Source organism: Triturus cristatus, chromosome 8, assembly GCF_964204655.1.
Source record: "Triturus cristatus chromosome 8, aTriCri1.1, whole genome shotgun sequence".
Lineage (NCBI taxonomy): Eukaryota > Metazoa > Chordata > Amphibia > Caudata > Salamandridae > Triturus > Triturus cristatus.
In genome coordinates, this window is record NC_140591.1 from 693,741,768 (window position 1) to 693,768,073 (window position 26,306).

At 47.1% G+C, this 26,306-nt stretch overlaps 1 protein-coding gene across 1 annotated transcript in view; it reads left to right on the forward strand.

Moving 5' to 3' along the window:
• RMP64 (ribonuclease MRP subunit p64) overlaps positions 1-26,306 on the forward strand; it is a 112,099-nt gene that overhangs the window by 20,135 nt on the left and 65,658 nt on the right. Inside the window, exon 2 of the mRNA XM_085622101.1 lies at positions 15,384-15,538. Within this exon, the coding sequence (XP_085478227.1) occupies positions 15,384-15,538 (155 nt within the window). The remainder of the gene's footprint in view (positions 1-15,383; positions 15,539-26,306) is intronic.

Below are 26,306 nucleotides of genomic sequence, written 5' to 3' on the forward strand. Positions count from 1 at the left end.
TCCGTTTGACATCCTACTTCAAAGGGTCTGCTCCCCCGCCTGGAATGCGCTCCCCCGCCCCCGCCAAGTGCGCGCGCCACGTTCCGCCGGGCTTGTCTTGTTTAAATTGCTTCTGTCCTTTGACACAAATGCAGCGTTTCCTTTAAACAGAGTGCGCGCATCACTGCTTCTGCTATCCCCCCCACACAAATACAGCGCGTGATAACATCAAGGTACGCCCTGATTTAGTCAATGGCATACTGCACATTCCGTCGCTTTCAGTAATAATATTTTCCTTGCATGCATACTCCGTTGTGTTTATTTTTAATTGTATTAGTTTGCGTTTGCAGCCGCGCTGCTTCTTCTGCTATTATGCTGGGCACCTTCTTTTCGGAGATACTACTGGTAGCTGGTGATATGGAATTTACAGCAGTGTATTAAACTTTTAATTTTATTTACTAAGCCTGCAGCCTCCACATTCTTTGCATCATCGCAGAGAGCATTTGGGAAGGAAATAATAAGGGCTATTTGCGCTATTTAAAACTGCATGAGAACTTGTGCTTCAAACAAGAAGGGGTGAGAAGAGCACGAAAACGAACGTTGCTCTCGTTTATGTTGTTAATTGTGACGACACCAAGCTTTGTCCGGAGAATGTTTTGCTTCATTGCCCCTTTAGTTGGGTATAAGAGAGACCCTTCACGCCCACCGTCCCCACTTGCCCCAGAAGAGCAATTACCTTCAGTGGCAGGGCGCCATTCACTGCTCCTTAAATGTGTCAGGTAGAGAGCAACCCGAGCTCCTTTTGCTGCCAGGAATTCCTTTAGTGTTTTTGCACAGTCATGCCAAGTGTGTCCTCTGCACCGTCAAGTCTGTGCAGTTATACTGCTTTCCGCCCAAGTGCCTTTGTAAATAACAAAATTCCAAAACAAATCCAGTAGATATTTGTGGCATAGCAAATAAAAAGGTATGGGCTGGCAATTCCCATTGCGAATATCAAAGTGGACGGAATTTTAACACTTGTACAATACATTGAAACCTGGAAAATGCTTCTGATATCTGTACCTCTGAACTGTGAATGCCCAGTGACACCCATTGTGGTATAAATCAAAACATGTATTTAATGGTTGTTTCAAATTTTCGCTCATCTCCTGTGATGCTTTATTAATTTTTTACAACTTCTATTATTTTGATCCACATATATTCATATCGTAAGCCTTTCAAATTTCATTTTCTTTGTTTCTTTGGTTAAAAAAAAAGTATTGTAACTCATATATTGCACACAACTCTCTCTCTCTCTCTCTCTCATACTCACTACATCACTATCTCGTTCTCTCACATACGAATCCAGCATTTATACTATTAGTTCCCTTCATATCTTTCCACACACTTTCAATACCATAACTTACAAATAATAACCAAACACACACTCTCCTCCTCTCCTTTCACTATCTTCTACTTACACAACCACAGCCTCTTTATGCATGTATAACATTATATCCCCTTCTAGCTCTCTTTCTCACACACTATTTATAATGTGTTGTCTTCAGTTCATTTACCACTTCATACACAAACTACCTATCCCTCTCATTCTTACTTTCTAATATACGCACCTCTCACCCCATCCAATCACTATACCACATATTTACTATACACCTACACTACACACCACAAAATTCCATATCTGATTCGAATTCAAAGCACATATTTCCACAACAAACAACATACATCTACTCCACTGCAAAAAAACACATAAATAAGAAACAAAATAATTTACAATGCCAAAAACTAAAAACTAACAAATGCGAGACCAATTGCATTGCAAATGCTTGTTATCACAGGATTGATCTTTCTCTGCCGGATTCATCAGGATCGTTGTACTGCAAGGTAAAAGTACTAGTGGGTCCACTCACAGGTCCAGATACCATACTTGCATCGGCCACCAAGGAGTGATCAAAGTCAGGTCTGCTGGCTGATTTCTGACTTGCACTACTCTGCTCGCACATCCTGAACAGAGAAAATACATAACTCAATGGAAAGTCAGCCTAGATGTCCACCTGGCATGCATACCAGTGTTCTTGCAACCATTGTACTACTTACATCTTTCACTTCCAAGTGCCAAAATCCACCAAATGGTGTGATTCTCTATCCGTCAGCAGGTACTCCGCTCTCACTGACAACTGGCGGTCCAAGTGAAAATGTTAGCACTCCTTCATCAGATGGGCAAAAAATCTTCAGTTTTGCCCCTTGTAAATGATTGATGTACCACACCACCCGTACATTGTTCATTCTTAGGAGATCACAGCACTACCCTTCTTCCTTGGCGAACATCTTCATCTCAAAGGTTGTGCCAATAGCTCCAAGCAATTTATGTAAAGTCCTGTTTCTCGTTTTAACAATGGACCTCCTGTGGACACGGCCCTGCAATGTGCTCCCCAGCCTAAATGTCTGGCGTGCAAGTCTGTCATCATATCCAGTCTTTCGGCAAATATGGCCTGGCCTTTCCTGGCCTCCTTGTGACTGATTCACCACTGTTGCTCTGTTCTTGCCTCCACTGAGCAAGGGACCCTGTCTGCATAGGAGAGACCTCTCTGCAAATGAAGTATCTTCATTTTCTGTAGGGCCCGATAATGAAGGGCCCTGGAAATCGCCTAATAATGACTGTAGTCTGCTCATAATTTTTGCATGTCTCTGAGCAAAACCTGCAATTTAGGCAATACTTTCCTGTTCTCTTTCCCAATTAATCAAACCTTTTGCATGGGTAATTTAAAGACTGTCTGTATTGAGTCTCTTTTGAATCAGAAGAACTAGATCTCTTGTGATGGATTCAGGACTGATTTTTCACTTGATCAAAAATCCAAAGTCCTGTAGCAAGCTTTACCTAATGTTGAATCATTTGCTTGTCCTGTGCCATTAACGACTGGTCCATAAACAAAGATAATTTTAAACCTTCAGAACTTTCTAAAAGGGTGCCACCAATTTCAACAATTATGTGAAACACCGTGGGGAGGAAGGCCATCCAAATGGCAGACAGGAGAATGAATGTGTTTTACCGTCCCACTGAAACTGAAGAAATTGATGACCCTCCGAGATCAGAACCACTAGATATTGTGTCTTTCAGATCCAGATGCACTACTCAGTGTTTCCGACGCAAAATATCTAGAAGGAGATGGAACCCCTTCTGTTTGAAATGTTTGTATCTGAGCCATCCATTCAATTCCTTCAAGTTTATAACAGACTTTGTCTCTAAAGAGTCTTTCAGCCTATAAAAACAGATTGCTTAATAAAGCTGGATCTGCTAATTGCACCTCAAGTATGGCTCATGTTTTCCCCACTATATCGGGACCTCTTAAGCCAATAAAGAAGACTCTTCTTGATTTCATTTGATGTGCCTTGGAGACTTCAGTTGGAATTGAGTGGAACTCCAGAGGGAATCCTGTTACAGCCTGCATTATCCATGCATCTTGGAAAATAATTGGCAATTGTTTAAGCAGAGCTAACTCGCCACCCCAAATGGGACTCTCCCTTGTGGTGTCTTACCTGTTTATGTATCCTGCATGACACCTCTTCCCCGCCCCCCCCAATAGTCTGATGGTGACACCTTTTGATGTCTCTATACTCTTTGGCAAGATGGCGGACTCTACACTGATAAGTTTTACAGACCATAGAGCCACAGTTCGCTCCTTGGGGATTTTGACTTCTGCAATACAGTTCCCATACACCCCCCCCCTCCCTCAATCTGTTCCGCAAATACAAAGGCTATTCCAAAAAGATAAACTATGGAAAATGGCATCCTTCCAAGCCAGTGGTTCAGCAGACAGCCTAGGTCTTTGAATGCCATGGGCATAGCACGAACGTACATCGCACAGGATAGCAGGGGCATAAGCCCTCCAGCTCCTCATCCCTTCCTACCATGGCCATCAAGCTGCTTTAATTGTCCTCAATGACTCGCTTCCAACTGGTAGGGGGCAGGATTCATTAATTCCTCCCAGTTTGGCAATCCAGCATGTCCGAATGATAGGTCTTGCAGATTGTTCAAAGGAACTGACCTTTCATTTCCTCGCCACCCAATTGTCCTCCCGCACCAGAACTAATCTCAGAGGAGCACCTGTCTGTTCTACTGCAGGAGGTGCATCTCTTACTCTGCAAAGGCGCTATTGAACCGAAACCAAACTCCTAGTGGGAGGACAGCTGTTATTTATGCTACTTCATTCCAGAAAAGGACCTGCTCATATTCTGTTTTATTCTCGACCCAGGGGACTGAACGGTGTCCTGGAACTTTCAGAGAACATATTTTCATATACATCTCCTATGGTCCCACAGGCATTACCTGTAGCTCAAGGTGGACTAGGAACACTTTCAATTTCCTGTGCTCCCCTTTGGCCTCCCTTCAGGCCCTTGGGTATGCATGAAAGTGATAATAGCGGTTCCTACCCTTTTTTTTATGCCAGGACTTCCCATATTCCCTTACCTTGTTAACTGGCTACTGAAGGTCGGCTCACTGTAATCTGTTGTAGACCATCTCTGGATGACGGCGAAACTCTTATTTTCTTTGACTTTCACCATTAATGAGTTGAAGTTCCACCTGAGTGCATCATAGAGGCTTCCATTCTTCAGGGTGATTCTGGATACAGTGAGGTTTGAAGATTTCCTCACCCGCAGAGTCCAGGACATTTGGGCTATGATTGAGATGTTTCGGGTTAAGTCCTTAATCTCAGTGAAGCTGGATCTGAGGCTTCTTGTTCTCTTGGCCTCGTGCATCCTCCTTGGCAGCAGCACCATGTGGCACATGTGGGCCCTGCAATGCACCTGAAATCTGTCTTAACTCCATCCTGGTCTCAAAGGAGACGGTGCAGGATCTACAGTGGTGGCTAACTTACTCATATTTGTCCTGCAGCAGACCACTGTCTGCCCAAATCTCCCCTCCCCTGACTCACAGTGGTGACTGATGTAGATTCATCAATATTCGGTGCAGGGGCATCTGGGGAGGAGGTAGAAACTGGAGGATATCTCCGGTTTATATAAACAAAGATAGAGTGTGTCCGTCAGGATTGAACCCGTGCTAAGGTGTTCAGAAAAGCACAGGGGTGAATCACTATGTTTTTAGAAGAACCCTCACTCACCAGCCTAGCTGGTGACCTGCTTCATCATTGGGTTCCCACCGGAGAGACCGAATGTCTCCTCGGTGTGCTGCGACGCCTGATTTACAGCGGAGCTGGATTTTTTTGTGTGTGTGAAGACAGTGCAATCCGTGATTGTGCTAGTTAAAATGTGTCACAATTGAAACCAATAAACAACTTTAATAGTGGTCAACTGGACACAGTTAAAAATAGTGTGGTGGACGTGAGAACTCTGGTAATAAATGGACCAGCTACGTCCTAGAAAAGGTGCAGTGCGAATAAAATGGTCAACATGTTTCTGCTTCTCACGATACTACATGAAGCATTCTTCAGGACCTAGTGGTGGACCACCACGGCGGTATACGCTCGCTAAGGCGTACCCTAACCTGTGGGGTCCGGAACTGCTAAAACTTACGGTTATGGTAAAATAACCCTTCAGGATTTCTGAGAGCTTTCAGTTCTGTTGGAACAAAGAAGAAGTAAAAGGGAAAACAAAACAAACAGTGATTCACAACATACATATATATTCACAAGGAACAGACCATGGACACTCAAACAAATTTGTGAATGAACTTCATGCTCATAAACGGTGAATTTTGAAAGAACCTGGAACACTGGGAGTGAACGTTCGTATCAGCCCGTGCCGGTATAGTGAATTTCTCGTGATGTTAAGTAGCACTAAACAATTGTGCCAAAGAGTGCTGCGCCCTAGTGAGAGGTAATTGCAACAAGGGTGAACTTTCACGTGAAGTGCACTCTAGGTACAAAAGCTTCTGGCCATCAAACTCTTAATCAGCATTACACTCTGGCTGACTACGGGAGGCAGAAGGAAATAAAAACGCTTGGCTTTGTAAATGGAGATGCGAGGTATTATCAAACTGATTGGTAAACACCCACACGGAGCCACAGAGATGGAGAAATAGGTGCTTACGTGATGTTGGATTCAACGTCACTGCATGAGTCCGGGTGGAGGGCGGGACTTATAGTCACACGCTAAACAAAGAATAAAGAAGTAAGTAACTTACGAGGTAGAGGTGAAGCGGGATTAGGCAAATCAGGACCTCTACTTACTACGCCAAAGTCACCAGCCCACAGAGAACCTATTCGGTCCACCTTCGAACTCGGATGTTAGCGTCTGGGCCGGAAATGGTACAGAAATAGGATGCGCTTTTCCCGTGGAGGAACGTAGCGTCATCACGCATATCACGTGATGCGGTGAATGCGGAAATAGAAGACTAGACTGCTACACTCAGTGGAGGAACATAGCGTCATCACGCATATCACGTGATGCCGTGAATGCGAAAGTGGAGGACTAGATTGCTGCACTCGCCTCCTATATAAAGAGTATTACGTGGCCACAAAGGTTTCCAAGGAAACCGGTAAACACCAAGAGGTCTATTTGTGACGTAGTTGTTGGGGTGATGTCGGTTATTGGAATGACATGCAGGGGAATGGACATAGTGGTGTTAATGTTCATTTTACTAACCAATTGTATGATTCAGATAAAGTTACGAGGCGTCAAAGTAAGCCAAGACCAAAGAGGTGTTAGCGGGCTTGAAAGATTGTGATTACTGCAGGCTCGGAGAAACTAGATATGGATGGATGGGGCCAGTTCTCTATTATAGAACACATGATGGTAATGTGTTAGGTATTAAGTGATATTTAATGTGGGACTAAAGGAATATAGTCCTTCGAATATAGAGATAAATATTCGAAATAGTGTAATGTTTAGCGTTTTAGCACTGTTCCCCAAGGGATATTGTCATTGAATCCCATAGTGTGACTCAAAAGGCGATAGATCCAGCGTTGTTCTTTTTCAAACAGGATATTCGCTGACCTATTCCCTGGTCTAATCTGTTCAATGATTGTCCAGTTCAGGTCATCAGGAGTATGTTTGACATGTGCATAATGTTCTGTCATTTTAGTGATGTTTTTCCCACAGCGGATGTTACTTCTGTGTTCGACAATACGCTGTTTTATTTTACGTGTGGTCATACCAACGTATCTGATGCCACACAGGCATGTTAGTAGATAGATAACGTTGGATGAGTTACAATTCGTGTGTGCCCGTTGGGTCCACACTTTGTCCTGTTCAAGATCTAGGGTCTTACTGGCTTTCGTCAGATGGCATACACTGCACTGACCACAAGGAAAATGGCCTGTCACTTTTGGGAGCCCCCAAGCCTGTAATACAGAAGGAGTATTGTCAGATGATGTTTGCCCTGGTCTCGTGTGTACAAGGGCATCCTTGATGCTTCTTGCCTTTTTAAATGAAAAGAGAGGTTTCTGCCATTTCAGATTATTGCTTACAAGGATGCCCCAATGTTTACGAATAGATTTAGTCACAGAATTGGAGGCCGTGCTGTAAGTCGTCACACATGTCAAGGGGATTTCTTCCGCTGGTTTTTCTGAATCCTCAAGGAGGGCTTGTCTATGTTGGTTTTTTGCCCTCTTATAACTGCGATTAAGGATTTTATCTGGATACCCTCGTCTCTTCAGTTTTGTGTATAGACTGTCAGATTGAGAACGATAGTCTTCCACGCGGCTGCAGTTGCGTCTAATACGCAAAAATTGACCAAAAGGGAGATTTTCTCTCAGGGGTCGCGGGTGGAAACTGGAAAAAGCTAAGAGGTTATTTTTCGAAGTTGGTTTGTAATGGGTTTTAGTTAGTAATTTCCCTTCCCATTTTGTAATGACCAGGTCAAGAAATATCAATTCATTCTGATCATAAGTATTGGTGAACTTCAGGCTAGGATCGCAGGTATTGATCCAATCAAAGAAGTTCACAAGTTGATTTTCGGGTCCTTTCCAGATCACCAAGATATCGTCTATATATCTTTTCCAGAAAGATATATAAGACGAAAAAGGATTGTTAGTAGTCAGAATGTATTTCCGTTCAAAGTCGTGAACATAAAGACCTGCCACACTGGGGGCAAAGGTACTCCCCATCGAAGTACCGGTGGATTGGAGGAAAAGGGTCCCCTTGTATTCGAAAAAAATCTTTTCCAGAGCAAGGGTGGGGCAGTCTACAACGAACTGTTTCGATGTCTGAAAATCCCAGGGGGTACCTTCCAAAATTTCACTGATAACCCTGATGGTATCTTCCTGGGGTATGCTGGTATATAGACTTTCTATGTCTAAGGAGACCAGGAAGGTCGGATCGTCTGTCAGAGTTATGTCTTGTAAAAGTACCAGCAAACTTTTGGTGTCTTTTAGGTAGGTAGGTGTCGCCTGGATCAGAGGTTTTAAGAAAAAGTCACAATAGATAGATAGAGGCTCTAACAAGGATCCAATGCCTGAGACAATCGGTCGACCTGGCGGTGGGATCTTGTTTTTATGAGTTTTTGGTAGCGTGTAAAAATAGGGAACAATGCCCTCGCTCTTACTGAGAAAATCGGCCTCATGTCTGCTTATGTATCCATTGGACTCTGCTTCTTCCACTAAATTGAGAATCATTGCTTTCAGTGCGGGTGATGGATCAGTGGTTAGCGGGGTGTAGCTGACCCTGTCAGCAAGGAGGCGTCTGCATTCTGTGTCATAAGCCATGGCGTCCTTAATTACAAGGCCTCCACCTTTGTCAGCTGGTTTTATGACAACAGAGGAATTTGACTGAAGGGTTTGCAGTGCCAGGAACTCGGCGGCACTCATGTTCTTAAAAGCGCCGGTGTCTTCATACGCCTCGATGTCGTTAAACACTGCCTGCTCAAAGGCAATAAGTTCTGCCGGGACAGTGTGGGGCGGTGGTGTAAAAGTAGATTTTAATCGTAGTCCTGTGTCACTTTCTGATGTGGAAGGACTAACAGATTGTTGTTGTTCAAAGAAATGTTTGAGTTTAAGTTTTCTGAAAAAATCCGCTAGTTCACAGTGTAGGCGGAAGCGATCAAGGCGAGCTGTGGGGACAAAACCTAGTCCCTTCTCTAAGACTTGTTGCTCAATGTCTGAGAGTACAAGGGAAGACAGGTTGGTCACTAAGGTCTCTGGTTGCTCGACCCTGCTTGTTGTGCAGATGCCTCCTTGCTGACAGGGTCAGCTACACCCCGCAACCACTGATCCATCACTCGCACTGAAAGCAATGATTCTCAATTTAGTGGAAGAAGCCGATACAGGCGACACCTACCTACCTAAAAGACACCAAAAGTTTGCTGGTACTTTTACAAGACCTAACTCTGACAGACGATCCGACCTTCCTGGTCTCCTTAGACATAGAAAGTCTATATACCAGCATACCCCAGGAAGATACCATCAGGGTTATCAGTGAAATTTTGGAAGGTACCCCCTGGGATTTTCAGACACCGAAACAGTTCGTTGTAGACTGCGCCATCCTTGCTCTGGAAAATAATTTTTTCGAATACAAGGGGACCCTTTTCCTCCAATCCACCGGTACTTCGATGGGGAGTACCTTTGCCCCCAGTGTGGCAGGTCTTTATGTTCACGACTTTGAACGGAAATACATTCTGACTACTAAAAATCCTTTTTCGTCTTATATATCTTTCTGGAAAAGATATATAGACGATATCTTGGTTATCTGGAAAGGACCCGAAAATCAACTTGTGAACTTCTTTGATTGGATCAATACCTGCGATCCTAGCCTGAAGTTCACCAATACTTATGATCAGAATGAATTGATATTTCTTGAACTGGCCATTACAAAATAACCTCTTAGCTTTTTCCAGTTTCCACCCGCGACCCCTGAGAGAAAATCTCCCTTTGGTCAATTTTTGCGTATTAGACGCAACTGCAGTCGCGTGGAAGACTATCCTTCTCAATCTGACAGTCTATACACAAAACTGAAGAGACGAGGGTATCCAGATAAAATCCTTAATCGCAGTTATAAGAGGGCAAAAAACCAACATAGACAAGCCCTCCTTGAGGATTCAGAAAAACCAGCGGAAGAAATCCCCTTGACATGTGTGACGACTTACAGCACGGCCTCCAATGCTGTGACTAAATCTATTCGTAAACATTGGGGCATCCTTGTAAGCAATAATCTGAAATGGCAGAAACCTCTCTTTTCATTTAAAAAGGCAAGAAGCATCAAGGATGCCCTTGTACACACGAGACCAAGGCAAACATCATCTGACAATACTCCTTCTGTATTACAGGCTTGGGGGCTCCCAAAAGTGACAGGCCATTTTCCTTGTGGTCAGTGCATTGTATGCCATCTTACGAAAGCCAGTAAGACCCTAGATCTTGAACAGGACAAAGTGTGGACCCAACGGGCACACACGAATTGTAACTCATCCAACGTTATCTATCTATTAACATGCCCGTGTGGCATCAGATACGTTGGTATGACCACACGTAAAATAAAACAGCGTATTGTCGAACACAGAAGTAACATCCGCTGTGGGAAAAACATCACTAAAATGACAGAACATTATGCACATGTCAAACATACTCCTGATGACCTGAACTGGACAATCATTGAACAGATTAGACCAGGGAATAGGTCAGCGAATATCCTGTTTGAAAAAGAACAACGCTGGATCTATCGCCTTTCGAGTCACACTATGGGATTCAATGACAATATCCCTTGGGGAACAGTGCTAAAACGCTAAACATTACACTATTTCGAATATTTATCTCTATATTCGAAGGACTATATTCCTTTAGTCCCACATCAAATATCACTTAATACCTAACACATTACCATCATGTGTTCTATAATAGAGAACTGGCCCCATCCATCCATATCTAGTTTCTCCGAGCCTGCAGTAATCACAATCTTTCAAGCCCGCTAACACCTCTTTGGTCTTGGCTTACTTTGACGCCTCGTAACTTTATCTGAATCATACAATTGGTTAGTGAAATGAACATTAACACCACTATGTCCATTCCCCTGCATGTCATTCCAATAACCGACATCACCCCAACAACTACGTCACAAATAGACCTCTTGGTGTTTACCGGTTTCCTTGGAAACCTTTGTGGCCACGTAATACTCTTTATATAGGAGGCGAGTGCAGCAATCTAGTCCTCCACTTTCGCATTCACGGCATCACGTGATATGCGTGATGACGCTATGTTCCTCCACGGGAAAAGCGCATCCTATTTCTGTACCATTTCCGGCCCAGACGCTAACATCCGAGTTCGAAGGTGGACCGAATAGGTTCTCTGTGGGCTGGTGACTTTGTTGTAGTAAGTAGAGGTCCTGATTTGCTTAATCCCGCTTCACCTCTACCTCGTAAGTTACTTACTTCTTTATTCTTTGTTTAGCGTGTGACTATAAGTCCCGCCCTCCACCCGGACTCATGCAGTGACGTTGAATCCAACATCACGTAAGCACCTATTTCTCCATCTCTGTGGCTCCGTGTGGGTGTTTACCAATCAGTTTGATAATACCTTGCATCTCCATTTAGAAAGCCAAGCGTTTTTATTTCCTTCTGCCTCCCGTAGTCAGCCAGAGTGTAACGCTGATTATGAGTTTGATGGCCAGAAGCTTTTGTACCTAGAGTGCACTTCACGTGAAAGTTCACCCTTGTTGCAATTACCTCTCACTAGGGCGCAGCACTCTTTGGCACAATTGTTTAGTGCTACTTAACATCACGAGAAATTAACTATACCGGCACGGGCTGATACGAACGTCAACTCCCAGTGTTCCAGGTTCTTTCAAAATTCACCGTTTATGAGCATGAAGTTCATTCACAAATTTGTTTGAGTGTCCATGGTCTGTTCCTTGTGAATATATATGTATGTTGTGAATCACTGTTTGTTTTGTTTTCCATTTTACTTCTTCTTTGTTCCAACAGAACTGAAAGCTCTCAGAAATCCTGAAGGGTTATTTTACCATAACCGTAAGTTTTAGCGGTTCCGGACCCCACAGGTTAGGGTACGCCTTAGCGAGCGTATACCGCCGTGGTGGTCCACCACTAGGTCCTGAAGAATGCTTCATGTAGTATTGTGAGAAGCAGAAACATGTTGACCATTTTATTCGCACTGCACCTTTTCTAGGACGTAGCTGGTCCATTTATTACCAGAGTTCTCACGTCCACCACACTATTTTTAACTGTGTCCAGTTGACCACTATTAAAGTTGTTTATTGGTTTAAATTGTGACACATTTTAACTAGCACAATCACGGATTGCACTGTCTTCACACACACAAAAAAATCCAGCTCCGCTGTAAATCAGGCGTTGCAGCACACCGGGGAGACATTCGGTCTCTCCGGTGGGAACCCAATGATGAAGCATGTCACCAGCTAGGCTGGTGAGTGAGGGTTCTTCTAAAATCATAGTGATTCACCCCTGTGCTTTTCTGAACACCTTAGCACTGGTTCAATCCTGACGGACACACTCTTTCTTTGTTTATATATACTAGCCCCGGGGGACTAAGAGTGGCTCCAATAAAATTCCCTCTCTCTCTTGTTGTTAAATTATATTTTGGATATCTCTGGTTCCCAGGAGAGAGCCAGCTCCACAGCAGTCTCCTGAAGCTTCAGTATTCGTTTGTCCCTGAAGGTTTTCCTGCTGTCTGTTGGGAAAAGTTCTCATAGACAAAACCACCGCCATGTGGTACTACATCAAGCAGAGCAAGTGGGGACCTGGGCCCTGTGCCAAAAGACTTTGCGTCACTCGAGGTGACTGGACCAGCAGAAGATCATTCTAGTGGTCAGCTGCCTTGTGGGGATCCCTGAAATTCACAGAATCCGAGTTTAGCAGACATTGCCTTGTGAATCATAAGTCCCAACTGCAACCGGAGATGGCGCAAGGCGTATTCGATCACTGGGGACAATCCTGGCTGGAATGTCGAACGTGCAGTGCGAATGAGTTTGCATATTAGTTTCCATGAGGGCATGTTTTAGGAGACTCATTCCAGCTGGAATGGAACAAGGGACTTAATGTATGCATTCACTCCGCTGCTGCCCATCTCGTCGTAATTTCTCTGACTGGGACAGAAAGGTGTTGTACCCGGACCCTCCTGAGCATGAGCATCTGTTCCCTGATCAGGCTACCACTTTGGAAACACCTCCAGTCTCAGCCGCAGGGTAGAGTTCTCATCCGAACCTCTACAACTTATATCTCCATGCTTGGGTATTGGGAGGCGGTAATTAGCTGCTTTTAACTTGCCATCTAAAGTGGCAGATGTAATTCTTGCTGCTGTTTGTCCTTCCATTAAATCCATCTATGCTGGGTGCTGGAACAAATGTGTTGCCTTGTGTGGTGGCTGTAATACTGCCCTTACAGGCTAAGCTTTCAGACATTCTGTTTCTTGTTCTTTCTTTGGCCCAGCTAGGCCTTGCAATGAATGGGCACTGTAAAGGTTATTTTTCAGCCCTGTTGGCCTTTTTACAGTTGATACGGACCAACATGGGTGTTGGTCCGTATGTTCACATAGGACTGCTGCATTAATATCCATGTCCGATTAGAAGGTTACTTTGCTCCCTCGCTCCTGCAGGGCTTTGTGATCTGAGTCCACTCCACCTGTGGGATGCACTGCTTTGTTATCTATTCTAAAAGTGAAGAATCTGTGGTTAGAACTGACCATCAGAAGAACATTTTTTTCAACTTTGGTGGTACTCCTTCTGATGGATACTCTAATCACAGAATCCTCATACCTGCCCACCGCCCCCACTTCTTTGGAGGGACTTCTAATAGCTAAAAAGGGCCCAAGTTAGAGATCAGCACACTGGCAGCAACAATTGTTTACACTTTGTGTCAGAAGAAGTAGAAATGGACACCTTCTGACAAGAAGCTGAGGTCAGCTCGCAGAGGTGGCCCTTATATGCGTACTGCTCCATCGCTTCCAGGGCAAGAAGGAGCCAGCATGGAGCTGCACAGCTTCTGCTACTCCTGTGCGGAAGCACTGTTGAAAAGATTCTCCGGATCCAGTCTGGCCCCTGGGGGATGTTCTAAAGTTGAGGATTCCTAATATCCACCAGAAAGTGCATTACCAAAGGTAGGTACCTTGTTCTTGTGGAACCTTTTCTGTGTGTGTGTGTGTTGGGGGGGGGGGGGGTGAGAGAATGTACTGCTGCTGCCTGTGATGTACCTGTTCTGTAGGTGCAAAGGGAGTTTTCTTTCAACACTCCTTCCACCCGGATAATATCAATAATTCTGCCTTTTAAGTAAGGAAAAGGTGTTTAAGAAGATTCACAAACCCTCAAAACAGGTTCAGTATGGGTAACAAAGTAACTGTAGTGCCATCTTTTCAAACTCTAAGAATGGTCGGCAGCAGTGTGTTTCTGCACACAGAGCACAAGCACATGTTCAGCGGCAGCATAAGGTTCCTTAAGAGTGAGAAATGAACCTCTGCTACTGCTTCTCGTGTGCCTCCTCTTCTTCATATTACTCAAACTTGGAAAAAAAATGTTTCAATATACAAATTCTGTTTGCACCGCTAATGCTTGATTTCCATTTTTTTTTTTAGAAACTCAATGATTTCTCTTCCCATCTATTAGTAAACTGTATATTATATGTTCAATTTCAGCAGGGTAAGCTGTATTGATAGGTGCCGTGAATCTGTTTCTTAGAAATATGCTTTACTATAAGGCTGAATGATCTGCAAAGCTCTGACCTGATGAATTTCCATGTGTTCTGCCGTCTTGATTTCTTGAACAAAATTGTGGAGCAACTCCTAGTTTAGTTTTTATATTTACTTATATTTATTTAAATGCAGTTTTGTTGTGCAGGCCTGACCACAGTGCAGTTTTATGAAAAGAGCTAAGTAACAAACAGTCCATCATTCAGCTTGATAATGCGTGTAGAACCTGTGGAACTTATTGAAAGAAAAGATCATGATCCTGTCTCTTGCTGGGGATATGACCATTTCAGGCAGTGGTTTGTGCCCCTTGCCTATCTTGTGCTTTCAAAGACACCCTTTCTTCAGCCCAATAAGTGTTGATACCTTCGCTGGACAGTTATCGTGCACATCCTAGGATGGGACCAGACATTGATCATAGATTGGTGTCATTGGAAACATGATTGCTCATGTCTTCCTCTAGACCCCTTGAGATCTCTCTCTTCATTATTTTACTTATAAGTTTGGTCATATTGTCTAACTGAATCAGTTTGCCTGGTAAATTAAGTCTTTCTTCTCAAATTAGTACCATGTTAAATTCCAAAACATTTTAACCATGGGCATGTCCACCCCCATTCCTTTGACTTTCTTGGCTCATAAGTGTTGCTTGATGTTTTTTTTTGCTGATTCAGGTGTTATCATTTGTTGTACGGTCTGTCGTTTATGGCTGAAGCAACATTTTTCTGATATTGTCTATCAAATCAGAATGCGTGGGCAAATTGTACACACTTATATGCCAATACTGATCCTGGTTTCCTTTTTCCCACCTAGGAAAAAATGTTGGAGCTATTATCAAAGGATGTCACGTGGTGTGTGCACTGCTTAAGAGCAAAGTATTGGTGTCTGAAGTGAAGGTCCTGCGGGCCATTCTGTACATAAACCACAATCCGCTGGGATCCCACAGCACGTATCTTGCTCTGAAACAGGTAAGCTTCACTGATGCATGCAGTTGTGATCGGTGGCATTGCCTACATCATCCTTATTCGCCATGTGTTCAGAATGGATTTCACAGCTTTAGTGAGTCAGTGTAAACATATGTCGGGGTGACTACACTGATTATAAAGGAAATAAATGTCAGTGTTTATAGGACACATGGATCAGTAGCACTTGGTGCAAGGATGACCATATTCATGCCTATGCTCCAAAACAAAAAAAGTTTCAAATCCTTCCCTCTTCTATCCCTCCACTATCCTTTTCAATTCAAATAACAGACTAACATGTCCGCCACTCAAATTAATTTCATATTTCACTATACTTATTCACCACTAATCCTTTATGGGTTACGGAGTAGCGTGCTACCAGCCGAAAAAGCGATTTGACACCCTGTATGGGGTAGTAAGCGCTATATAAATGCAATTACAATACAATAGGTGTCTTTGTGACCGTGCCCGGATAAGCGGCATCATTTGTGACTCTACTTGTGATATATATATTCACTGAAAAAACCATAGGTTTCAGGCACGTTATAGTTAGAAATTAGCATTTAAAAAACCTTAGAAATTCACTGAAAAAAACCATAGGTTTTTGGCAAAGTTATACTTAGTTGGACATTTCACTCGTACAAAACCAGAGATATTCCCCCGTTCTAGTTAGTTCAGCTAACTATAACTCGCGCCCCCGCAATGCACTGCTGCTGACGTCACATATTACATCACTCATGACATGGTCAGTGACATCACTGATGACATCTCAAATGACATCACTGATGACATCATCCAGTGACTGTGTTTCTGTAAAGTCAGTCCCACACAGCAGCACTGGTAAGTACGCGTACCAGGCCACGCCCACTTTGCCCACCACTCTACAAACGCGCTCCCTGGCGCGCTCTTGGATAAGAATTGAAGTCTCCTTCACTGCTGGTGGTCCTTTAGGGGCCAACTAGCCTACCTTTTACCTCCAGTAAGGATTGGTGAGAGGTAGACAAGGCCATGCCCCCTTTCTCTACCACTCTGCAAACGTGCCCCCTGGCGCGTTGTAAGCTGGGGGATTAAGTCCCCTTAAATCCTGAGGGTCTCTGGGGTCCAACTAGCCTACCAGGTACCTCCAGTAAGCGCCACAGAGCTGCATTGCAGAGAAGTGTAAAAAGGGCCGTGACCTGGACCACCTCTCTGCAACGCAGCGCAGTGGCGCCTACTGGAAGCACCTGGTGAGCTAGTTGGCCCCCAGGGGCCCTCGGGATTGAAAGGAAATTAATTCCTCAACTTAAAAGGCGCCACAGGGCGTGTTTGCACACATTTCACCTCAGGTCCCGCCCCCTCCCTTCACCACTGTGCAAACGCGCCCTGTGGCGCGTTTTAAGTTTGGGGATAAAGTCCCCTTGAATCCTGAGGGTCCCTGCGGTCCAACTAGCCCACGAGGTACCTCCAGTAAGCGCCACAGAGCTGCGTTGCTGAGAGGTGTGAAAAGGGGCGTGGCCTGGGCCACCTCTCTGCAATGCAGGCCTGTGGCACTTACTGGAGGTACCTGGTGGGCTAGTTGGCCCCCAGGGGCCCTCAGGATTGAAGGGGCATTAATTCCCCAACTTAAAATGCACCACAGAGCGTGTTTGCACACATATCACCTCAGGCCCCGCCCCCTCCCTTTACCAGGGTCCCTTGGGTCCAACTAGCCCACCTGGTACCTCCAGTAAGTGCCACAGCACAGAACTGCGTTGCAGAGAGGTGGTCCAGGCCACGCCCCTTTTTACACATCTGTTAAATGTTGCCCCCAGAGACCCCCAGTATTGAAGGGGAATTAATTCCCCAACTTAATACGCGCCACAGGGCGCGTTTGCAGAGTGTTGCTGGGAGGGGGCGGGGCCTCCTGCACAATCGGGTGTTTTATAAGTTATTTTTTTTGGAAGGGGGGCTGTGTGGCCCCCCTTCTTTTTACTTTTTTTTGGGCCCTGGGGACCCCCATTCCCCAGGGCCTGACCCCCATTTAAAAATATAAATACATATATCAACGGGAAGGGGGCCGCGTGGGCCCCCTCCCGTGGCCAATTCCGGCCCTGGGGACCCCATCCCCTGGGGGCCTGGTCAAATATATACATTTTTTTTATGGAGGGGGGCTATGCGGCCCCCCTCCTGAGGCCTCTATTGGCCCTGGGACCCACATCCTGCCCCCCCCCCCCGGCCCGGCCTTTATTTTTTTTACTTTTTATTTTTTATTTTTGGGGAGGGGGGCCGCGTGGCCTCCCTCCCGGGCCACTTCTAGCCCCGGGGACCCCATCCCCCGGGGCAGGCCCTATCTGTTGTAACCCTGGGCTTAGTTTGCGTAGTAGCGCTACTCGTAGCTACGCAAAGTGCACTACGCGAGATACGCGAACTGCGTAGTGCGCTGTTCGGGATGATTGCACAGTGCCGGATCCTTGTCCGCACTGTACAATCATTGAAAACAGCATCTGCGAGCTGTCGTTTTCTGCCGCTCGAGTAGATTTTTACTCGAGTGACAGCTTTTCTCAACGCAGACTGGTAGTTTCTCATCGCAAGCGGTCACAAGCATACGCGAGCACTCGCAATGAGAAAGCTGACCTTCCCGCGTTGAGAATCTCGCCGGGAGGTTTATTTTCCACGCTCGCGATCGCCAACTTGATGTTGCTGATCTCGAACGAGGAAAAAGTCTTGCTGGGATGTCATTTTGCTTGCTCGCGGTCGCCAACTTGACGTTGAGGACTGCGAGCGAGCAAAAAATGGCAACTACGCTACGCGTTTTTGCACTGTGCTACGTGCAATTTGCTTAGCGCGAAGTAGCACAAACTACGCAAGCGTAGCGTAGTTGGCTGCCCAGGGTTAATCCGTTGGGGACCATGTGGAGAGCCCCAATGCCCCCACGGTCTCGCCAGCTCCCCGCGTCCTGCGGGAGCCGGCATTGCTTTTCCAAATGGGGAGCTGCTGACATGCAGCTCCCCTTGTGGAAAAGCAATTCTGCTTTGCTTCATTGAAACGAGATCAGGTTTCCCTGCTCTCGCTTCAATGAAGCAAAGCAGTTTGCAATGACCGGGCGGGAGCCGCACGGCTCCCGCCCTGTCATTGCAAACAGCAGTGTCCCGGGGCTGGGCACCCCGGAACACTGCAGGAGCCGGCCATGGGGGTGGCGGTCCCCAGGGCCATGAAGGCCTCCAGGAGGGGGGCCGCGCGGCCCATCTCCCACCTATTGCACAGTCCGGGGAGGTGGTGGTCCCCGGGGCTTGGGAGTCTGTAACGGACCCCCGAATTTGAATATTAGTGCCCCAGGAAGGTGGCAGTCCCATGGGTGAGTGGGGGGGCTCGAGCCCACCCAGGGGCTAAATAATAACGAAGCGCGGGAGTCCGCACTTTGTTTTTAGGTCTCGCCTGAGCCAGCGCATGCGCTGCTCTGCGAGACATTTAGTAACTGGCTTTTCAAAGTGCTACCAAAGGCTTTTCCCGGCCTCCAGCGTGCGGGAATGCGCGCGTGAACGTGCACAGGAGCCATCTGGCTTTTGTAATGGCTCATTAAACCTTACAATGCTCCTCCACCCCCTCTCTCTCTCTGCTCTCACTCCCCCCTCCCTTCTCCCCCACCCTCTTAGTCAACTTCATTTTCCTTCATGCTTTTGTGCTCAAAGTGTTTCGTTTTGTTATTGTTAAATAAATAGAGTGCGTGCATTTTGCGTTCACCCCCCCTCTCTCTCTGCTCTCACTCCCCCCTCCCTTACATACACATATTTTTTTACATGTGAACTCCGTTACTAAAAGAAAGCAAACCTTACACATTAAATCCAAAGCATTGGATCATAGCTAGAAGCACTTAAACATTACAAGGCTAAATTCGCAAGTGTTAACCAGGAAACAGACAAGAGGCGCCACTAGGGCACAAGGCAGACAGAGCCATACTGCTTGATTAATGGCTTGGAATCTCCACGTGTTAGCAGTAAACAGCCCCGAGGCGCCAGTGGAGTACAAGCCACACAGAGACATCCTCCTTAATTGATGTTTCCCCTCAGAGGCCATGCAGTTTATGCTTAACTCCAAACATTTCGTTCCATCAAAAGCATGTACTTTTTAAACAATACTATCTTAAACAGTATTGGTAGCGTCATCAAATTGTATCCACATTATGGTGGGCTTATTCAAGCATTTTAGCCTATTTATCTTATAGTAGGGAGCACAGCCGATTTACATGTTTATTTCTAAAAATTGGGTAAATATTTATTAATCACACACAACAAAAAGCAATTTTTGCAGTTGATTTTTCAGAGTTATTTCGTCACTGATTTTAAACATCACACACTCCACTACCTTATCGTCTCTCTCCTTCTCTCTATCTTCCCTCTCTAATTCTCGCTGTACTTCAATAACTCTCCTCTTTTATTAATTTTGAGGCTTTCTTTCTCTCACACCTTTATCTGATTTGCTTTCTAAACCCTGAATTCACTCCCTTTCCCCTTTTCTCTCTTGGTATCCCGCTCTGCCCCTTTAAATATGTACTCATTTTATTTCAAATTTTCTCTGTTCTCTTGCTTTTTCTGTATACACTATACCTTTCTATTCAAATCCTTTTATTTCTTATTCTATCCTCTTTCCCTCCACCGTTTTTCTCTCTCTTTCTCTCTCTCCAACCTCTCCATTTTTTTCTGTCTCCTCTCTCGCTACACCCTTTATTCTATGTACACATTTTCTCTATCTCACTCCACAGCACCAATCAGCACCACACCAGCAAGTTTAGAGGTCTGATTTTCGACTGTATGCGTCAGTCTCCTATCAGCCACGTGCCTGCCGGTAGTTGTATTTCTTGCACTTCGGTTCCGTTAGAAAGACTTACAAAGAACAACGCACGCAAGCGGCGGCACATTTGGTGCTCTAAAACAGTGTTTCTTAAACCTTTGACTTCTGTGGGCCACTATAATCGTTAATGGAATCCCGGAACAGCCTCTGAGTCATTATTGGAAGGAGTGGAAGCCCAGCCTTAGCTTGACTTGCACCTCAAAACAGTACACAAAATTAAAGAAGAAACTTTAAGCAAACTATTACACATTTTAATTTATTAAGAAGTAGTTTATTATTAGATTAGTATCTTATTTTCATAATTATTAAGCTTTTGTGGATAACCAGAGGAGGGGTTTCAGACACATAGACCACCCAAAATCACAGGTTAAAGCATTGACCAGGACCTAAAACAAGAAAACCAAACATTGGCATAGCCAATAGGTCTCACCTTTGGGACCTTATAAGTGTTTAGCCATGCAACAGTTGTTGTTGTTGCACCAAGGATATTCTGCTGCATAACTTAATACTTATACGGTCCAAAAAGCGAGGCCTATTGGCTATGCCAATGCTTGTTGTTTTATTTTCGGCCGAAATTCGCGCTGGGTGCGCGAATCTCGCGGTGGTTTTTTGTTTTTTTAATGCTTGTTTTGGCCCTGGGGGTCCTTGTGGGACCCCCTGAGCAGGCCTAGGGGGTCAGGGTGTTTCTACCCTGCCCTCTTTTCTTTTTTTTTCACCTTTGTTTCCCTGTTTTCTTGTTCCTCGGTTACCGAGTGTTAGAAATGGAATCTCTGGTTGCCTAAGGCTTGCGCCAAAGCCAGGCAGAGACCACCACTCTAGTCAGGGCAAAGGAGTTACACGCCAAAGATAACCGCTGCTCACCCCTTTGGTAGCTTGGCACGAGCAGTCAGGCTTATCCCGGAGGCCATGTGTAAAGCGGTTGCGCACACAAACAGCAACAACATCCCAGGCACACCACAAAAGGAACTCCACACAAGGTTATATAAAAAATAGCCTTTGTATTCTCATAACACATTAGAATAGTAATCACTTCATACACATTGTGCCACCTGGCACTAGGTCATATCTACAAGGGAATATTTACACCTGGCAGGGCCCACTGGACCACTGTCAGAACCATCACAAAGTGAACTTAGTACAAGTAAGACATACCATAAACGTACAACCAGTAATCACTGGTAACCACTGTACTCAGCATCAGCCTGTAACATAAACCACATTATGCACAGTATCACATTAGGCGCCAAATCCATTGTACGCCAACCTCATCAGTCTAACATTTTAGACCCTAACCTCCTAAGCATCACTCACATTAGGAAATAATCTCACTGGCATAAACACATTACGCACATAATCTCATACCCAAATGCATTTAGAGGCATGAATCATAGTAAAGCATCACACTTCCTAATATCATGTAAATCACTGACCCTTTGGCCAACTGGCCTTCCCAAAGGGGCTCAAACGCCCTGTGTCCAGAATGTCAGGGCTGCTGCCTATGCAGCATAGTTTGCACGTGTGCTATTGCGCTGGGCCAAGGAGTGCAACTGACTCCTATCTCTCCAATGCCCCTAAAGAACTGTGGCCTAAACGTTGCAGCTGGCACTATGTGCTGCACAGCTGTGAATCACGGGAAGACCCTGGCACCACTGTGCCTCCGGTCCCGCTCAGGGACTTCTCAACCTCATGGCCATCTCATTGCAGCTGCCCACGCTGGTGCGGCGCAGCTGTGGCACTTCTCATAAAGGGGGCCCGGCACCTCTGTGTCCTCTGGACCTCCATCGTTGTACTAAACACATGCCCCCATCGTTGGGGCGGCCCACCCTCTGGCGGGACCGCCCAGGCACCGACAATGTGCCCCGATCTGCCCCAAGTCACTGGGGCCCTCTGGGCTCTCTCCTTTACCAAAGAAACTGCCCCCCCAAACGTTGGAGCGGCCCACAACGGCCGAGCCCGCTCGGTAAATCGGCACCTTGTCCCTGCATCTGGACTCCCCCCCCCCCCCCCCCCCCAAACCGTCTCAACTCACCGTCTCAACTCACCGACTCTTTGCGGGGACTGGGGCGGACACCGGCGGCACTTCTGCCTTCTTCACCCGGGCCCCCTCCTGGGACCCGGGACTTCTCTTCCACGCCGGGGAACTCTGTGCTGCTCCTCTCTCGGCAGGCGGGACCGGCAGCACTTCTCCTGGTCTCCTCTGCCGACCAGAGATCACCACGCTGTAACTTCTTGCAGGGAGCTTCCCTTCACTCATGGGAGCCCTGCGCTGCCATCGGCGGCCTCTGCCGTCTTTCCTCTTCACCCGGGCCCCCTCTTGGGAACCAGGACTTTGCAGCAGTGCTCGTGGAGGCGGGGTGGGCTCCTGTCCTCCCTTCTGCCCGCACTTCTTCCATTCCCGCCGCTGGCCTCGCCCAGAGGCAGGCGGACTTTGCCTGGCTTCCGCGTCGGCGGCCATCTTCCCCTCGGGTCGCGGCGGTGAAACTCGGGGTGGACTCCTGCTTCGCATAAAGATACCAGCGGGGTGGGCACCCGCCGTGACGGCAAATAAGTGGGGTGGGCACCCGCATTGTAAATCCACCATAAAGCGGGGTGGGCTTCCGCTAGGAAAATAAACACGGAGCGGCCTTGTGGGGTGGGCACCCACCATGAAATCAGAAGTGCGGGGGAATCCGTACGTCGGGATTCCCTCGAAGGCGATCGCAGCCCAGCGCTGCAAGGGGAAAACAGAAGCGCTCCTTCTCAGAATAAATAAAGCGCTCTGCAGAAATAGCAATACAGCACTCTCCAGGCGCTAGGATTAAAGTCCTGGAAGTCCTTTAAGATGAGGGGGCAATGCAGGGCCCAGGGAGGCAAGCCCTCATGGCAGCCCCCCTGGGCCCCAGCAGCAGCGCGCCCTAGCAGGAACAGCACACCAAGACTGAACATTTTCATGGGGTCACAGCCCCTATATTAATACTAGCATTTCCCTTTGTGTCACAGGACAGGGCTTGGGGATACCAGTCAGAACTGGTTTAGGGGGGATTTGGAGCACTTTGTTTTCGAAACTCCTCTTGCCCTTTGTCAGGTGGGGGCTCGCCATCAGACACACCACAGGGGGGCGGAGCCAGCATTCACTAGGGAAGCCCCATCCTATTCAGAGTCAGGGGATTACTCCTCCCACCACTCTTTCTCCAGGTGTCCCATTCAGCTCAGCGCAGACTCACCCTGCCCCTCCTGGAGCCACCCACACCTCTCAGCTCCTGTCAATCACGAGCCAGACATGCAATTCACATCAGGCAGGCAGACACATAGCACTCAGAAATGCCAACTTCTAAAAGTGATACCAAAGGGGATGATGGACGGAGCGTTTGAGCAAATCAAACACTCACCCCCAGTCAACTGATCTGGGTTTAATCCATCATCATTCTTTAGCTCACTCCACCACCCCAGTTCAGACATGGCCATATGCAAATCAGTCTGACCCTGTGCCTCATGGGAACAGTCCAGCCTGAACTGCCAAGCCATGTCTTCCCTGGACCGGAAACAGACATCATGGGACCGGTTTCGGGTTCATATCCCTTATCAGCCAGGCTATCTTGAATCCAGTGACAAAGTGAGCAAGGGACCCACGTCTGAGCATACCCTGCCAGCTTAGGGCGAACAAAGCGATACTAAAGGGGATGATGGACTACACTCGCCCCCAGTCAACTGATTTGTGGTTAATCCATCATCATTCTTTAACTCACTCCACCACCCCAGTTCAGACATGGCCATATGCAAATCAGTCTGACCCTGTGCCACATGGGAACAGGCCAGCCCGAACTGCCAAGCCATGTCTTCCCTAAGCCACCCAGACGTCACTGGTCCTTGCCAATCCACAGAGTGGGGGGCAGTAACCCCTGGCATCCAATAGCCATTCTCCACTCCAGTGTAGTTCAAAACTACCACTGATCCTTCAACCTAGGGTCCGCACCCTCAGGCTGGCCAGAGGTCACAGGCAAAGCGTCTCTTCACCCTACCTCTACTTCTGGGGTTCTGCACCCTCCCAGGGGAAGCACCTACCAGAACACAACTCTCCCAACAGTTCAGGACCTCTCTCCATCAACTGGTCTACCACCTGGGATCCACATTCACCGGATGCACCGGGGTCAGAGGCGAGGACTCCCTCCCTCTGCACCCCCTTCCAGAGTTCTGCACCCTCCCACTGTAGAGCAGGGTCCCTTCACCTAACATGGGGCCCCACCTGTTCTCAGGGTAGTACTACCACACTCAGCCAGGGACCCTAAAGATCCCGGCTAGGCCTGCACCACCCCTTCTGGGAAACACGGGGTACCTTTCCTTTAAGATGGACCCAACCTGTGTTCAAGGGGTACTCCTAGAAGGCAAACCAGCCAGGACACTGATTACAGCCACCCTGCCGTCCAGGTCAGGAAACACCTGCTCCTGGCTCCCCAACCCAGGGACGATACTCTTTGGTCAGATGCCCGGCGAACCAGGACTTCACGGGGAGCACGCATGCCCCCCCCCCCGAGGGTGACACATAACTAATGTGTTGTTTGACAGTCTGCCTGGCGCAGATCTCACGACCTCCTGTCCATCTGACAGTGCGTGCAGATCCTCCAGGACAGAAGTGGCGTCACCATGGCCAATCATTGGCGACTCAGCCCTTCTGGCTGGCCCCTGACCCACTGGTTCTTCCACTGGGGACTCTTTCCCCCTCTCACCCCTCACTCTGGACCTCTGCACCCTCCCAACTGGAGCGGTACTGCCAGACACCAGAACCGCTGGAGTTCTGCTTACAGACGCTCCACGTTCCCCAGACACTAGGAGATCCTCCTCAAATGGCCTATCAGTACAGCCTAGGATCCCAACCTGGTGTTCCCCCTCGGGAACTATCAAGGTCCTGAGACGGGGTTTCGGGCACCTTGAGACACGCAGTCCCACACTCACTCCTTCTCCTCTGAGACAGGCCGTGAGTCCCTACACTCCTCCCACTACACCGGGACCTAGCTGGGCTACTCTGAACCTCTTCCACCACTCTGGGCTGGAAGACCCCTCAGCCACTCCTTTTGGAATCACTCCCCAATGCCTCTGCAGACCCTCTAGCCCACAGCCAGAGGTCTGCCTCCCGTGCAAGCTCCTTATTTCACAGAACTCGCACCCAATCGTCCAGTGCACACACCACTCATCCACACACGCCCCCCCCAGACTGGTGAGACAGTTCCTCACTGCCCCTGAATCTCAACCTGACCCCCCCACCCCCCCTTAACCGGGTACCAGGTACCATCCACTGGGAATGGGACTTCCTGCACTGGACTATATATTGCTGCCACCACTGGATCTCACCCTTACTGGCGAATCCAGACAACTCACACTGCACTTAGGGGATAATCTACCCTCCCGAGCCAGTTACTCCATACCAATTAAGTTACCACTGTAGGTCAACCCTAGAACCAGCAGACAGCACAGGGGCAGTCACTCCTTCAGCTTCAGGCCAACCCAAGAAATAGCAGTCTGCACAAGGGCAGTCACTTCTCCAGATTCTCTGGTTTCTGTCCTTGGCAGGACAGCCAACTCATAGTGCAACAAGAAACACATTTCAACAGAAATGACACTTTAAACAAACTCAAATACAATAATCCCTTTCCATGTGACTATCTAAAATGCTGAGTTTTGTAATGCAGCCAGTTGTCGCTTTGGTAATGCGCAAACGCAAGTCCTATCCTCACCGCTGACAACTAATGTTAGAAATGGGATCTCTGGTTGGCTAAGGCTTGCGCCAAAGCCAGGCAGAGACCCCCACTCTAGTTTGGGCAAGGGAGTTACATGCCAAAGATAACCCCTCCTCACCCCCTTGGTTGCTTGGCATGAGCAGTGAGGCTTATCCTGGAGGCCTTGTGTAAAGCGGTTGCGCACGCACACCGGAACAACATCCCGGGTACACCACAAAAGGAACTCCACACAAGGTTATATTAAAAATAGCCTTTGT